Here is a 17,469-nt window from a genome sequence, read left to right as displayed (position 1 = left end):
AGGGACAGGATTTCTGATGGCTGCACGTCGCCCTCATGAGCCCAGCAATGCCTGCTGGTGCACGCTTTCCTTCACAGCGCTCCGGGGAAGCTGCCAGAGCCAGGAATGCTCGGCCTGCGAGCTCCTGCCCTGGCGCAGGGCAGCCCGAGCCGGGGCCGCCGAGGGCCGCGGTGCGGATGCGATACGGACCCAGCTGCGGATGCGGATATGGATACAGATGCGTGTGCTTCCCCCCGCCTCGCTGGCCCTGCGGGCATGGCAAGGGCGGAAGGGCAGGGCGGCGAGACACATGATGAAACTTCGCGGCGTGTTTCAACAGCAGCTGGCGGCGGGGGAGGAGCCGGTAGGAGCCGCCTCTTCCATCCCCCGGCGCGGCGCGGACGGTGGCTCTCCCTCCGCCGGCGGCCAGGAGCGGGTAAGGCGGCGGGGCGGGGGGCCCGGGCCGCGGGGCTGCGCCGGCAGGGCCGGCCGGGGGTGCGGGCCGAGCGCGGCCGCGTCGCGACCGGCGGGGCGGGGGCGGCGGCGGCGGCAGAGGCTGCCGGGTCCGGCCGTGCCCGGGAAGCCCGCGGGAAGCGGTCGTGAGCCGAGGGAACTGCCCCGGGTACCCGCCGTCGCCCGGAGACCGTGTGTTCGCAGGAAGACGCTCCAGCTGGTGGGAGAGCCCAGCTCCATGTGCTGAGGTCCGCAGCGCCATCACTTTTCCAGATGGGAAGGGTGTGGAAGGAGCAGCGTTGCAATGCCGTGCTCTCATTGGCACGCCTTTTGCAGCCCCAGTGTCCCTGAAGCTGTAGGCTTTGTGGCTCCCTGAACCCTGGCCCCTAATGGCCACTCCAGAAGCATCCCTTGATCTGGAAGTGCCCAGGTTAAGCCCACCGCTGCTCCCAGGGCTAAGGTTCAGAAAGCTACAAGAGCAATGTGTGTCGCCGGGGCTGCAGGAGGCATTGCCGGGGCGTGCCACAGCACCGGAATAGCATTGCTCCCTCCACACCTTTCACAGCTGGGCCCGCCGCGCTGCTGGGAAACTCCAGTCTAAACCCATTCTCTTTTGGCTGGAAGCCAATCCCCCTTGTCACTACAGATCTTGCTAAAGAGCCTCTCTCAATCTTTCTTATAAACCCCTGAAAGGACTATTAATGTTTCTGCTTCTGTTACTTCAAGAGATCATACTGCCATGCCCAGTAATGATTTGTTCTATTTGTGCTCTCTGAAAAAAAATCATAGGCGACATTGCTGTATCTAAAGGTAAAACTTAAGCCTAAGTTGCTGCTGTGCAAAGTTTGTTTTATCCTACTCTGGGCCAGCCAGGTTTTACTAAATGTTAGTAAAGTCTGCTATTCTCTTGATATTCGTCTTGGCAGTTAAGTGATTAATAGTCTACATTTGTTATCTGTGTTTTCCAGGTGTGTGGTGGGTTGACCTAGGCTGGATGCCAGGTGCTTACCAAGCCACTCTGTCACTTCCCGCTTCAGTAGGATGGGGTGGGGAAGAAAATATGGTGGAAAAAACCCAACACAACCTCATGGATCAAGATAAATAGTTTACTAAAGCAAACGTCAAGATCATGCACAAGCAGAAATAAAACCCCAAATATTTTATTCTTGCCTTCCCATCAGCTGGCAAGGCAAATGTCATAAATAATGAATGCCTCCCTTCCTTCTCCTTTCCCTTAGGTTTTTTATCTGAGCACACATCATATGGAAAGGAATAACCCTTTGGAGATGTTGTGTCAGCTGTCCTGGCTATGTTGCCTGGCTATGATCCCAAAATCTTGCCTGACCTCAACCTTCTGATGAGGGGGGAATGTTTGAGAGTGCTGATGCTGTGGGAGTAGTGCTCAGCAGTAGCCAAAACCCTGGTGTGATACCAACACCTCTCTAGCTACCAGTACAAAACTCCGCACTATGAGGGCTGCTGAGCGGAAAATGAGCTCTCCCTCAGCCAGACCCAGTGCAACGTGTCAGTACTTGCTTAGAATGTTCACGTCTTTATTGAACAGGTTCTCCACTTGCAGGTAGAACAACAGCTTCATAATGTGCGGGATCTGGGCGCTGTTTGGGAGCGATGAGTGCCTTTCTGTCCAGTGTCTAAGTGCCATGAAGATAGCACACCGAGGTCCTGATGCATTTCGCTTTGAGAACGTCAATGGATTCACCAACTGTTGTTTTGGTTTCCACCGCCTTGCAGTTGTTGATCAGTTATATGGTATGCAGCCTATCCGAGTAAAGAAATTCCCATATCTGTGGCTGTGTTACAATGGAGAAATCTACAATTTCAAACAGGTAAGTGTTGTATGCATGATATGTCTTTTTTTATTTTTCTTTATTTAAAAATCAGTGGCTATTCAGAAAAATCTTTAAAGCATGGTAGACCAGAATATCAGAAAAAGAATTAAAGTTAGTAAAGGGCTAATGATAAGCTGTGAATCTGGTGGCTTAGTTAGTGACATACTTAGTCTTCAATACTGAAAAATCACTTTTTAATTGACAGAAAGGGAAATAAGTATTTGTATCTTCAGTTTTGATCAGTTTTAAATAAAGGGTTCTTCATTATCTTTAGGTAGGGGAATTCCAAACCTTTCTCCTCCTTTCATAGTGCAAATGCATTTAGACTGTCTCAATTTTCGGTTATTTTGCATTGCAATCCTCCATGTTGTTTGGTATTGCATTTTTATTATTGCATATCAATCTGTCTGGATTATATAAGTTAAAATATATTGGTGTATAGTATGCATGCTTATATATTTATGAAGCAATAAGCATTAAGGGGATATCTCCAGTATGCCACCAAAGTCCTTGGGTGTCTGCAGCAGAAGCCAGATTCTTTGTGCGGTTTTGAGTGCCACCAAAGAAAGACTCTTAGGCACAAAACAAGTAGCAACTCTACTTACTTCCTAAAGTGTCTGAATGTCCCTGATGGGCTAAACATTATCAGTGCACCTCAGTCCTTGTGCTGAGATGTCCATGCTGCCTGTGTTACTTGGGAAGATAGTTCAGATCATTCAAATTTGATGTATAAAACAGCTTAAAATTGTGTCTGATTCTGAGTCATGCTGAATGAATGTGTAAAATGTATCACATACTGAGTGGTAGTATCAGAAATGTATGAATAATCTGAGATGGCATAGTATTTCTAACATCACCTTTTTAAAGTCAGACTCAGGCTGCTGTTAGTCATGTCGGTGACATCAATAGTGTCATTGGGAATTTGACTGAATAGACAGGAGATTTTATCTTTTTTCCCAGTCTTCAAGCTGTTTGAAAGGTGGGATACACTTTGGCCTGCAGTACACGTGAAATGTGTTGTACCAGTAGCCTGTAATACTTGCAGTGTTTAGCATTGCATATTTTCTGCTGTTAAAAGCAGTAAAAATTACTCTAAATCATGTGACACACAATCTGAAATGGACTTTAATTATGCAAAACTTGCATTACCATCTCCAGGAATTTGTTTGATCATTGTCACTACATCATGTACCCTCTTTCTTTATAATGAAATTTTTCTTTCAAGCTTGTGACTGAAACCTACCTTGGAAAGAATCACTGGTGAAACAGGTGTCTTGTTTAGGGCAATGACTTAGTTATTTTAATATTGATTCAATTTGCCCTAAGACTGTCCCATAAATAACAATTAAAAACAAAGAACTTCAGTTAAAATGCGAGAGTATTTATTTTGTGGGGTTTCTTGTTAGTGTCTTATTGAAACCCTTTATTTCCCTCTGTCTTGTACTTACTGAAAGGACATTAAGAGTAGTACCACAAGTACATGAAGAATATCTGGACTGACTTAAGTCTGACAGCTAATTGCTTCTTCCCCCACTCTGTCTGTACAGGCAGAGTGAAAAGGCTAGTTCAAGGAATGAAGAAAGATTAGGCAGAAGGAGATTCTCTGTGCATAAAAAACCACTGAGGAATTGCAGTGACTGCATAAGTAAACTAAAGGTTTTTTCTGAAGCACTTTACCCTGCAGAGATGTTGCAAGTGTGTTTTGCTTTGTTTTTTTTCCATGGGCTGCAGGGGCACAGCCGGTCCACCACGGTCTGCACCACAGGCTGCAGGGGAACCTCAGCTTCAGTGCCAGCAGAACCTCCTCCTTCTGCACTGACCTTGGTGTCTGCAGCTATTCCTCTCATATTCTCACTGGCTGCAATTTCATCTGCAAAATAGCTTTTGTTTTTATTTCTTAAATATGTTATCACACAAGCATTACCATCATTCCTAACTGGCTTGGCCTTGGCCAGTGGTGTGTCATCCTGGGGCTGACTGGCATTGGTTCTGCCATACATGGGGAAAGCTTCTGGCAGCTTCTTACAGAAGCTGCCCCCTGTAGCCCTCCTGCTACCGGGCCATGCGAACCCAATACAACTTTGAATACTAAAGTATAATTTCCTTTTTTGGTGGAAATATTTATATAACTTTTAAAACATGATTTTACACAAAAAAATTTATTTTCTTATTAAACAGCTACATTAATGGTGTTGCTGTTTCAGTTACTAAGCAGGCAATGTTTGCAAATGCTTATTCATGTTTTTCTTTATATCTTTTACTAGCTGCAGAAGCAGTTTGGATTTGAATATCAAACATTAGTGGATGGTGAGGTTATCCTTCATCTTTACAACAGAGGAGGAATAGAACAAACAGCGTCCATGCTAGATGGCGTATTTGCTTTTATCCTTCTGGACACTGCAAACAGAAAAGTGTTTCTGGCGAGAGACACCTATGGAGTCAGGCCACTGTTCAAGATGCTGACTGATGATGGATTTTTGGGTGTCTGTTCTGAGGCAAAAGGTAAAACTAGTTATGTTTAGTGCCTAAATAATCTTAGGTATTGCTGTTGAGACAAACTTCTTTGTCAGGCTTTTCTTCTAAGTGTGAGGAGAAAATGAACTATAAGTTCACTAATAGAGAAACTATATTTAGTAGTATAAGAATGACACACCATTAAAATAAAAACCTCCAACATGTTTAATTGTCCTTAATATCTCTACAATATCTTGCTTATTTAATTTTAGAATTGTGTGGTCTGGAATCATAGCAGTATTGAAATCAAGATTTTTTCATGTTACTCCAAAGTTAAATGCAGTCTCTAAAGTGGGACTAGATCTATACTACAATAAATTAGCCTTTTTTCTTGGTGTTCTATAATGAACTGGAAAATATTGCCACAGGAACTGCTAATCTGTAAAAGCCATGAATTTTGAAACCCTACTGAAATCTCCTGCAGCATTGGCTAATTTTCCAGTATCACTTATTTTATTTGATAACAATTTTTTCCTTTGAGATAAGACATCCTTTTCTCTCTTTTTTAAAGTAATTATCTCTAATCTTTGCACTTTCATAAGCAAATCTAAACAGTGTCAAAAGGGAGTGTTGCCTAAAGTGCACTTTGGCTAAAATTTACCTTCACAGAATCACAGACTATTCTGAGTTGGAAGGGACCCACAGGGATCGAGTCCAACTCTTAAGTCAATGGCCCACATAGGGAATTGAACCCATGACCTTGGCATTATTGCAACCAAGTTTCATGGTTACTTTTGTTTCTCCCATTTACTGTGTATCTATTTTATTATCAGACTCCAATGCAGGTGACTCCTCTATTGTATGGTGTACTGTCTTTGCTTCTTGTGAAGGAAGAAGGGAACGGAAGTTTTTGGAGACTGTGTCCTATATAGCGAATTACCAGTCTCTCTCTAACAGCAATTCAATATCTCTTTTGAGGACTTCCTCAAGGGGCATCCAGGTGACCAGCAGGTGCTAAACATCCTCTTTCACAAGAGGAATGGAAATGAGGTTTGATTCTTGGCATTCAGTAGCAGTGGAGTAGATCAATCTGGAACAAATGAGTTAAGAAATCACTAAATCAATGTCAATTAAGTAATCACTTCAGTGATGTTTTATTTCAACCCCCTTGTTACCTTGACTACACTTAATTTTAAACAGAAACCAGTTAGTAATTGTCATTTGAATTCTCATAAGCATATTAGACCTTGAACTGGACGTCATGTAGTTTGTTAGAAAAGTAATTTTAATGCTCATGGGGATAAATTGCTACTTGCCAATTAGTAAAACTTGCTGGTTTGCTTTCTCTGCTGTCTGCCTCAGCTTGAGATGGCTCAGATCTATGTGTGCATCCAGCCAGAAGCAGACACATGCTGTAAAGGATATTTTTAATACCAGATTTAGGATGTGGAGAAAATATTTGTATATAGTTTTAGTACAGATGCTATTCAGTGAAGTATAATTTAACCATCTGAGGCCAAAAACTCTGACATTTTTCTTTTGTTCCTGTTTTATGTGTAGGACTTATCAACTTAAAGCATTCAACATCCTTATGTTCTAAAGTGGAACCATTTCTGCCAGGTCATTACGAAGTGTTGGATTTAAAGCCCTCTGGCAAGGTTGCATCAGTGGAATTAGTAAAATTTCATAGCTGTAAAGATGAACCACTCCATGTTGCGTGTGATACAGTAGAAGCTCTGCCTTCAGGTAGTACAGCAAAGATTTTGCTATTTATTCTGATTTAAAAGTGAAAAAAATCATAATCTTTGAGTATAAAATTTGCCTTGATTGGTTTAAAAAAGTGTCATTTAAGATAAAAAGCAACTTGGAAGAACCTTTAAAATGTAGGGACTCTAGAATTGTGCTTGTAGGCTGTCATGTGCAAAGATAGATTGAATGTCCTCATTATCAAAGGAGAGTCACATAAATAACTTTGTTTTCTAATTAGCATAATCCATCACAGTCTAAGTAACACTCTTTAGACGTTTTCCTCTTCTTTTTTCTTTTTTGAGCAGGCTTTGACCTTGAAACGGTGAAAAGCAACATCCGTATTCTATTTGAAAATGCTGTTAGAAAGCGTTTGATGGCTCATAGAAGAATTGGTTGTCTCCTGTCAGGTAAGTAACAGGAACCACAATGATTCTGTATCTTCCTGCTCTTTTGCCCATCCTCTGTCAATTAGAGAAAAGTATATTGGCTGTTCTGCTGTGATGTACCTGAAGTGATCTGAATCTTCATTTGCTTTTTATCTTCATTTGCTTTTTAGAGCAAGCAACAGAGAACTTGTTAGTTTGGGATAAAGTTTGCCAGTTTAGAAGTATCTTGAGAGTCTTATGCTTTTAAAGTTTACTCTGGACTGAGATCTCGGCTTGTTGAGACACTGACCATTTTTAAATAAGAGGAAGTAAATACATTCTTATTATATATACATGAGATTTATGCTTAGATTGGTATCTAAAAGATAAATGTAATTATTACATTCACTTTGCACAGATGGAGCCTAGAAAAAAGCCCTGGCTTGCTTCAGATAGCAGGAGGAATTAAAACTCTTACTTGCCACCTTTGCTGTATTCCCCATCCTAAACTCCCTTGATTTTTCCAAATTACAGGAGACCATGTAGACCAACATTATTTGCTACACTCTTTTGCAGATGAGGTAATAGCTTGTGGTACAGGAAGTTGTTCACTGACTTAGCTGATCACTGCTGTGATCTGGTGGTTCAGTGTCACAGAAGTACTTTACAGAGGTAAGGCTCTGTACAGAGCCATGGGACTGATACTTTATTTCCTGTGTTTGTGTAGCACTTTGTGCTTGTGGTTAAAGTTCTGATATGCTGTTCATGCATTCACTAAACATCAGTAACTGCACTAATTTGTCATGAACCGTATTAAATGTGCATCTGAATGGAGAGAACTGACCAAGAGATACTGTTGGACCATTTCCTTACTATGGCATCATAAAAAGTCGGAAGGAGGTTAATTAAACAGGAAGATAGGTAGGGTTGGAAGATCTCAATCTCTGTAAAAAGCCCTGTTTAAACCCCAAATTTCAGATACTATATTAGAAGGCAGTCAGCAGCTCCTCAGATGCACATGCCAAAAGCTGTACTAGCAACACTAAGTGCCTGTGCTGGCAAAATACCAGAGTTTCTCAGTGCTTCACAATTCTGAGTATGCTTGGAACATCATGGTTAGAGAATTGCCTCAGGTTTTGATTTTCCTGATTTCTGAATCCTGAGCACTCTGTTTTCTGAGCTCTCCTTTTCTCAGAAGCTGCATGTAATTTCTACAGGACTTTTTTTTTTAACAAGATAGCGTTCCCATAAAGGGGGTCAGGGTGGGAATTGATGCTAATGCACTCAGCTGAAAAATTGTGTACAGACTGTAGGAAACAAAGAGAATAGGATTTTGCCTCATGCTTTTCAGAACTGTGGGCAAATGAACAGTGTTTTGCTCAGTACTTCAAATGGGAGCAGCAAGTAGAAGTAGTCAAGGATTAGCAGAACTAGTTGTTGAGAACAAGAAGAGTACATCTAGGCAACTTGTGCATCTCTTGTTTGGTTTTTTTTTAATCTTGTTCTCCAAACTGCTCAAATCCTTTCACTGTCCTCTACAAAGAAGAGGAGGAAAAACAATGCTTAGTGTAAGGATTCCCCAATCATTCTTTGACTTAATTCTTTTTTATTCAAACAGCAAATGAAAAAAAATTCCTTAGTGCTGTCAGTAGACTATCAAATGTGTAGGTAAGAGGAGAACAGGGAGCAGTTTTGAAATGGAGAATAAATCCCATTTTAGTAGAGTTGAGAAGGGGCATGTTCTCTAGTGGCACAATGTGTTCAGTATACTTTCTTTGTATCTTAAGGAAGGATCTCCACTGATGCTTCTGATAACCAAAAGTAGTAACAACTGTTACTGAAGATGTTCTACTGTAGTTGCCTGATTCTCTTGTTAAGCAGAGGTAAATGTGCACTTGTGTGAGAAGTACCTTGTATTCACACAGCTTAAAAATGAAGCCCACTCATAAGATTCCAATATCTAGATATAGTGTCCTTAAGGAGGAAACAAAACATCATTCAAACACCTAATGAAATAATTTGTTTTGTTGGCAGGGGGCTTAGATTCCAGCTTGGTTGCAGCTGTTCTTCTGAAACTGATGAAAGAAATCAACATCAATTATCCATTACAAACCTTTGCAATTGGAATGGAAAACAGTCCTGATTTACTGGCTGCCAGAAAGGTATCCTGTGTTGCTTTCAGTTTGTCCTGAGCTGCTGAATGCTAAACTGTTTATTAATGGTTTTAACTTGGTGGTATGGCATTATTAGTAACACTGAATATTCATTTGTTGCTAGCATGTAAATCAGTTTGCAGTAAATCATTTAGTACAGCATTTGCTGCTTTATCTTACAAAACAGACAACTGAACCTTACCTGTTTTCTCTTGCAAAAAGGGTGGAACTTTGGATTTGTCTGAATTCTGCCTCTGGGTTTTCAGATAGATCTTCATGCTCTGGTTCATATACTGTGGCATTTGTATATATGTTAAATATTGCAAGTTAATCATCACTTTGCTGAATTAAGAGTGTTGTACAAACTGTTTGGCATCCAGCATACCCCTTAAGTATCCAGGCTGTCATGACTTTTGAGCTGTTTTTTCTCTTAAGGGCAAATATCTGGAATATTTAGAGCCTCTACAGAGTCTGTTTTGCTTTGGGTGAGCAGCTGGATGGTCTGTCGCAACCATGATTGAACACTGTAATCAGGGAGACTCTGTTCTGTCTGGTGAATGTACCAGTGCAAGTCAGAGGGGCTGCTAAGTAACACCTTTTCTTGCCCTAATGTCATAATTCTCACTGTAGCAGAAGGGAGCTGGTGCTTTGTTCAATGTGTGTGTGTTTTAAAACACAATGTATGTTTACAAAATGTTTTAGCTGAAAAGGCATATGTTATTGTGATCTTTTACAAACAGGTGGCAGCACATATAGGCAGTGAACATCATGAAGTAATACTTAATACTGAAGAGGGAATTCAGGCAATAGAGGAGGTTATCTTCTCATTGGAAACCTATGATATAACAACAATAAGAGCTTCAATTGGTAAGATTTTTTTAATGGCAATCTTTGGTTTATATCACCCAAATAAAATTTTATGCAAACCCATGTGGTCATCTGCTAGATCCCTTAGCTGACACAGAATCTGGGACTCCAAGTTCTGCTCCCCAGGTATCTGTGATACCACACTGAGGCAAAAGCAGTTATTACTTTCCAAGTCCCTGACTACACAAAACAACTGTCAAGAATTGTTTCTGAAACTTTGAAACGCAAAACCAAAGTTACACAAAGAAGAAACACTAGAGCTGTGGGTCTAGGTTTTCTGCTCTGATAAATAAGAACCTTGAAGGAAGGGGGAAAATTTATAAGTTATCTGAGATACTGAATGTTACGGCAGCAAAACAGTTAGAATTACCCTTTCCTTGTGTAATTTTAATACTAATGTGAATTATTTCTTGTCACACTTTAGTAACACAGGTTCTTATAATAAGTGTTTGAGAAGTGAAGGAAGTCACCAGCACCTTTTTACAAAGTGTTGCCAGCCTAATCAGAATGAAAATCTCTAATCCAATGTGACTCCCGCATAATGCAAGCTACATCCCTTTACCCAGTTAATCTTGTGTCATCCAAAAATGTTGTAAAGGGTTACGAAGCCAAATAGTCAACTCACTTTTCAAAACTGAGTTCCTTGTATGGAATTTGGTCCATGAAGATAGGATTTGTGAAATGGGAAATACTGAATGCATTTCTTTAAAGCCAACTTTTTATCTGTAGTTTTTTCTTTTTCATCTGTTGCTTAGTATAAGAAATAGTGAACTAGATCCTTTTCATTAGATCTGTAATACTTTTGTTATAAAAGCATATTGTTCAGAAAGATGCATTGAGGAGAAGAAATAATTCTGTTTACTAGATAATTCTTTACAAAAAATTTTACATAAGGGCTTTATCCAGTTCAACCCCCAGTGGCGGACACCTAAACAGCAACTTTTGCTGGCAGTTTTGTTCTCCAAGGTTGGAAATTTTGTTCAGCACTGTGCTGGAATTAACCATGTGCTTAATTTCAAACTGAGACAAAACAGCTCCTCTGTATGTTCCTATGAGAATCCTCCAGTGTTCTCAGGATCACAAACAGACACATCTTTCTGATATTTTGAGGGCTAAGCGTAATTACACAGTTTAGATATATTTGCAGCACTTAACATGGGTGATGATGGCTTTGAGTAACAACAAGATGCTATTTTACAGCAGTTGTTTGCTACAGAAAAAAGTAGTGTAGGAGACAAACTTCTAAAATGCCAAACTTAAAACTACTAACTGTATATAGCATCATACATGTAGCTGTACTTTATTATTCTTTTTTTTAAGGTATGTATCTTGTCTCCAAATATATTCGTAAGAAAACAGACAGCGTGGTCATTTTTTCAGGAGAAGGATCGGATGAGCTGACACAAGGATATATATATTTCCATAAGGTAAATATATTCACTATATTTTGGCAGAACATCTCTGAGATTTCGAGGTGGCATATTTTAGAGTTGTCCCAATTGTATATTTGTTGAGTATTTTTCCAGAGGTGGCATAAAATCCAAGGGATCCGATCACCTAAAAAGTAACTTTTTTAATCAATTGTTAGTTCTTTTATGTAATTGTTGCTAGTTCTGAGATCACCCAGTTATCACTGCAACTAAAGGCAGGACAGCAAACAGTGGTTCCCTCAGTGCAGCTTGTTCCTCCTGTGTCCTTCATGCATGTGTTTGGTTTCAGGCACCATCTCCTGAGGAAGCTGCAGAAGAGAGCGAGAGGCTTCTGAAGGAGCTCTACCTGTTTGATGTACTTCGTGCGGACAGAACTACTGCAGCACACGGGTAAAATATAGTCTCTTGGATGCTTAGGATTCATGGGACTTAAAACCGGAAGATCTTAAAAATTCTGTTGCTGTTGTGGAAATGGCAGCAGTTAACTGTTGGCTGAATAACTAAGTGATTCAGACTATTGTGATGCAGGATAATTTTATATTCCTGCTGTCTAGGTATAAGATGGTCATCAGTTTACTGAGTACTAGGAGCAAATGGGGTGCAGCCCATGTTCTGCTTGAGCTCTGTATCTTACTATAACTGAAGACATGACCTACTTTGGCAGAACAGTCATTGCTGATGTTCCAGGTGTGTACATGCACTCAGAGTCCCTGGGCTGAGTGGGAAGCACAGTATATGAGGGCAGGCAAATCTGGTCTTCAGAGCAATCATCAATCATATTTCTGTACTAGACACTGTGGGACAAACTTCCTATTGCAACTGACAACATTTTCTGAAAGTAAGTTTTGTTGGATGAGCAAATAGAGGAGGAATAAAAATGAATCTGATTGCATGTGCTTATAGTACCTCTCAATTAATTGCATCTGCTTAGAGTAGCCCTGAATTCTTAGAGTAGAAGAAAAAGACTGCTGAGGATTTGTATGCCAAGATGAAATTGAAGTTGTAGCATGAAGGAATTTGAGCAATAGCAAAGCACACTGCAAGATTTAATCTGCTCTGTGACTATAGGGTCCATATATTGGCGACGAATGCAGAAAATATCTTTGGTTTATGACTGTACTGGTCTTTACACAAACAGTGAATTAGAAATTCTAATATTCAGAGTTGGGGAGGGAAAACAAAGTTTTATTTGACTTTGGGGTTTTTTGAGGTTCAGTCAAAGAGGAATTTTGAATCATATCATCAGCATGCATATAAAAAACTAAACATACTGAAAAAAGTATGTGCATTGAGTTAGGTGCCTGACTGTAATAAAGAGGTAGTAGGATACAATCTGTGTGACAGACACCTTAAAGAATTTCCAAATTGAGTGCTGTAGAAAATAGTATTGTTTTACTGAAGAAATAAATTAATGAAAATGAGAATATTGTTAGGAAGCTGTGTATAGATAAAAAAAGATGGTACTTTTGACAAAGCAAACTGTTGGGAAGCTTGTGTTGTATATTGATCTGCCACAAAATTACTTGCCCAGCTTTTTATAACTTTCTTATATTTCTCTTTCCTATATAAAACATGGACAAGGTGTAGGAGACCTGCCATTTGCCTTATAATTTGTTTTGTGCTGAAATGTTTACCCACATTTTCAAGGCTGTTTAATATCATATGCTGGCTGGTTTCCTTTGGAGAGTTGCTGTTTCTTAAAGAGAAGCTGGTCGGCAGCTTCACAGCACTGCTAGGAAGAAGCTTTGTATTAATAAAGTAAAACTGAATTTAAGGGATTCAATTTATGGAGGAAGGGGAGAGGAATGAAGACGAGAAAGGAAATGATGAAAGTTACCAGAAAAAACTAAACAAACTGTAGGGAAAGACTTGCAGTGCAAATCTTGTCATTATATGGAGAAACTGAGCCTCAATACTTGATTACTGAATGCTGATGCTTTTTTTGTTTTATTTTGTTTTTTATAAGGTGGGTATTACTTGAAGTAGTTGAAGCTTTTTGTCAGAGGAGAAACTACAAAGACAATGAAATTACTAGAATGAAGAATAACATCTCCTTTCACCTTTGAAACTGGGCAGCATAATGTCTCTTGAGGGAACACACTGAAAGGGGTTATTTGTACTGAAGTCACTGTTACTGTCATTTTTATTTGTTGCCCTCTGTGTGCTTAGGAGCCATGGTATACATAAGAGATGTATGCAGGAAGACATTGTATGTATATGTATGCATATATCAGCCACTGGTATAGGAGAGAACTTGTGTGAATGCTGTAGGATAAGCCTTTAATGGTTTAATGGTGTCCATGTGGGCCCCTTTTGGTTGTTTCTCGAAAACACAAATGTGCATTTAAGAAATGACAGCAGAAATCCTTGCTTGGGTCTGTGATATGTTTACAAATGCTGATGCAAATCTCGGTGAGTGATTTGTTAGTTCTCTGGGAACAAGAGGATTTTTTAATGCATTTTTTGCATAGATGTTGCAGTGATTGTTGCAAATCCTACAGCACTGTAGTCTTTAAATTCAGGCTATGAGAAACTGCCCAGCATATGACATCATAAATCATCATGGTCTTTAATCTGCACAAGCCATACACTTAACTTGCCAAATTAGTGAATTAAATGCAGATAGTCATAAATACACAAGTGAAATTTTTTATAAGAACAAGCAGAAAACCTGGTGTTAATATGAAAGACAAGAAAACCTTAACTGTTGTGGAATTTGTAAGTAGATGATTTATGAGATTAATTCAGTATCTTTTCTATTTATTCTCCCTATTTAGCCTTGAACTGAGAGTCCCATTTTTGGATCATCGGTTTACTTCTTATTATTTATCTCTACCAGCAGAATTGCGAATTCCAAAGGTAGGTAAAACTAGGGACGGATCCAAATGTAAGTGTACAAAGCCACTGATACGTGTTTTAAGCATGACCAAATTGCTGAATTCAGTGATTAAGTCCTCAACCCAAAGTCAAGTATGCTCTTAAATATTTTGCTGGGTTGTAGGGATACTTGGAACCCTTTTCTGACCAGACCTTCTGAAAGGAAAGCATTTCATAAGTGTTTAAAGCCAGATCTTCATGCTACAGTTCCTGAGACTCATAACACTGTTTGTTGTTCTGCAAACAGAATGGAATTGAAAAATACCTTTTAAGATTGTCCTTTGAAGATTCCAATTTACTTCCCAAAGAAATACTCTGGAGACCCAAAGAAGCTTTCAGTGATGGTATAGCATCAGTAAAGAAATCCTGGTTTTCTATTCTTCAGGACTATATTGATCAACAGGTACAATACCACTTTTTTTTGGTCTTTCTCATTTAGGTGTATTAGATACGTTGCCAAGGGGAGGCAGCTCACATGCTTAGTTGTAAATCTGGCTATACCAGTTAATGTGAAGGAGCAAGATAAATCTTAATCAATGCTCTTCTAGCTATCTGAGTTGGTTAAAGGTATTTGTAATCCTAGGTACAAAGAAATGGGAGAGCCTGACAGAAATGATTGTGTAAGGAAATGATCATCATTTAAGTGTCTGGATTGCAAATTAGATTGTGTGTTGACAAACACAATTTCTGGGTTGCAGGCAAAGCAGCTGCTTCAGCTGATGGCACTTGTATGAACTTACTCTGCTGCTGAGTAGCAACATAATGACTTTATAATGTACTTTCTTATTTACATCATTCATTTTTCAAAGCTGTCCCTAATTAAGCCCTTTTGCTTTTTAAAGCCTCTGCTTGCATTTCTAACCTGTGAAGACTTACGGGATTTTGGCTCTGGACTAAAGTTAATCCTCTCTGGAGTACAGAGGTAGTTTAATCAAGAGGAAGGAATAACAGCTTATTTACACCAGAGTTCTGTGACACAGAAATATGTGGATTCAAGCCTGTCGATGTGTGCTTGTCTGCCCTATGACCAACTGATTTTTTTCTGTATAGCCACAGGCAAGAAAGTAGCTGGGTCAGGCAACAGTGTTGTGCTGCCTGTTTGTTCTGAGCCTGTATTGTTGTAGGAGGAGCAAATTTATTTCATGGCTGTCAAAAGTTAGACAGCCTGTTGGCAGTGGAAGTTGCTTTAGAAATATCCTCAACTGGTGCAACTATTCATCCTCCTTTTCTAAGCCAACTTAGCAATTGCAGGTGTCTTTGCTTCTGCATGCCAGGTCTTTTGTTTCTAAGAGCTTGGTTATACAAACAGAATCAACAGATCTCCAAGTTGAAAAAAAAAACAGGAAGCCACTTACATGGCATAGTGACTGCTTTAAGTTTTTCCACTTGTTTCACAGAAAAGGGAATGATAGAAGTTTTTATGAACTTACTAACAAAGGTGGTTGTAACCCAGAGAAATGGGCTTCACATGTCATGCAGAGAGAAATATCAACAGCACTGGAAATACAGTTACCCATTCATAAAGATAAGTGCACATATGACAAAGGTTTGACCTTTCAAACCTCTCCCTGTAGAACAGACTTTTTTGTTTAAACTTGTGGGATTTTAGTAGTTGGTGAATCCTTCTGTGTCTTAAGTTTAATGTGTTTGCAGCTTAACTTGAGTTTTGCTTGTGTCTGTAGGTTGATGACGTTTTGCTGGAAAAGGCGGCGGAGAAATATCCTTTCAATCCTCCTAAAACAAAAGAAAGTTATTACTACCGCCAGATCTTTGAAAAGCACTACTCAGGCCGGAGCAGCTGGCTGCCCCACTACTGGATGCCAAAATGGGTTAAAGCTACTGATCCTTCTGCACGCACATTGAAACATTACAAGTCTGCTACCCAAGAGTAGGCTGTTGAAATAATCCAAGAGCTGCAAGCATTTTGTGTGTACTCTGCTTTCAGAAAACCGAACAAATTATGCAAACATAAAGCTTATCTTTAAGATGTATTTTGACAATGCTTTGGAAATTAGAGCTTTCTGTAGTTAATGTACTATTAAAAATTTACCCTGCTGTACCCAAACTTTGTAATTGATGGGCAAATACTTTATGGATAGGAAACTATCTTATTTGACAACTCTGTTCCTTATGTGACCTCTACTGTATTCAGTTGCCTGGCAGTTATTTAATATATTTTAATGTGAGCTCTGTTACGAGGACTTGAATCAGGCTGAGGGATACAAACTGCTGAAGGCCATCTGAGCAAAGGGGAATTTGACCATATCTATTTAGGTACTTGTGTTCCTGGCTATGGGACTTGGATAGTCTCTATATTGTTCTATTCTGAATGCCTTTCTACACACTCCTGAGAACCTTGGTCTAGTTTTCGAAAGGTATTTAGATATTTATAGCTATGCAGAGATGCTTACTAGAGGTTATAATAGGTGTGGTGCTGCGTGTTAATTAATTAAGTGAATAGGAATCTTATTTGTTCCTTTGAAGCCACCAGTTGGCTGCTTTGAGTCCTGTAAATACACGATGAGTATAAAGATATTATGACTGTTATCAAAGAGCAGAACAGAGAAGCCAAGCCAAGTTATGTCTTTGTTTCTAATTCAAGTTCAAATTTTAAATGTATTTATTGTTCTTGAAAAAGTCAGGTGTTAACTGGGTGATGTGTGTCAGTCTGATAGAAATTGCCTGTTTTTCCACCTGTATGATGGAAGGTAGACTGTTGCTGCTGAACTGCAGGTTGCCAACTTTGTGGAGAACCAACCCTGTTACCATAGATTTTAGCTGGACAAAGCATCAGCTATAACAATGGGATCAGATGCCTTGCTAAGAAGAATGGGAAAAAAGCTGCTTCACAAACTACAAGAACATCTATTATTTTATTGAAAAATACCTCCATTTTTCTTCAGGACAATATTTTATTAACTGCTTAGTCATGGGGGCTGCAAAGGTAACTTAAACGTACGGGTGGTCAAGAAATACATGTGTGGTACAGATTGAGTTGATTAGCACCATGCTCTTTATGAAAACCAGTGTACTTTACTGTCCCTTTTGAATAGGAAACCAAAGCCATTTTTTTATGTAAAAGGTAAAATATAAGCTGTTCTGATTTAAAATCTTCGTGAAATGACTGATGCCTCTTTGTTACTCTACTGTAATCCTGCATTTGACTGTATTCCAGAAACTTCACTGAAACCTTTTGGTAGCACCACAGCACTTGTAAACTGTCCAGTTATGGCCAATAGTGGCAATATTCTGAGATAAACTTGCGCATACTAGCTATTTATGAATATATGAT

The 17,469-nt window shown here is 39.6% G+C and overlaps 1 protein-coding gene across 2 annotated transcripts; it reads left to right on the top strand.

Annotated features, from left to right (window-relative positions):
- Positions 1-309: 309 nt before the first annotated feature.
- Positions 310-17,291, top strand: ASNS (asparagine synthetase (glutamine-hydrolyzing)). 2 transcript variants are annotated; one of them, XM_071560764.1, is made up of 12 exons: positions 310-415; positions 2,012-2,279; positions 4,547-4,784; positions 6,297-6,482; positions 6,791-6,892; positions 8,885-9,012; positions 9,744-9,870; positions 11,191-11,297; positions 11,590-11,690; positions 14,078-14,159; positions 14,425-14,580; positions 15,860-17,291. In XM_071560764.1, the coding sequence occupies exons 2-12, from the start codon at positions 2,031-2,033 to the stop codon at positions 16,067-16,069; spliced, it is 1,686 nt and encodes a 561-aa protein (XP_071416865.1). In that variant the 5' UTR covers positions 310-415; positions 2,012-2,030; the 3' UTR covers positions 16,070-17,291. The 2 variants fall into 2 exon arrangements, with proteins under 2 accessions (XP_071416865.1, XP_071416866.1); XM_071560765.1 differs by having other exon boundaries at positions 333-415; positions 1,997-2,279.
- Positions 17,292-17,469: the final 178 nt, after the last annotated feature.

Source organism: Pithys albifrons, chromosome 7 (genome assembly GCF_047495875.1).
Source record: "Pithys albifrons albifrons isolate INPA30051 chromosome 7, PitAlb_v1, whole genome shotgun sequence".
Taxonomy (NCBI): Eukaryota; Metazoa; Chordata; class Aves; order Passeriformes; family Thamnophilidae; genus Pithys; species Pithys albifrons.
The sequence above is the reverse complement of the archived record's forward strand: the minus strand, read 5'-3'. Positions and strand labels throughout refer to the sequence as shown.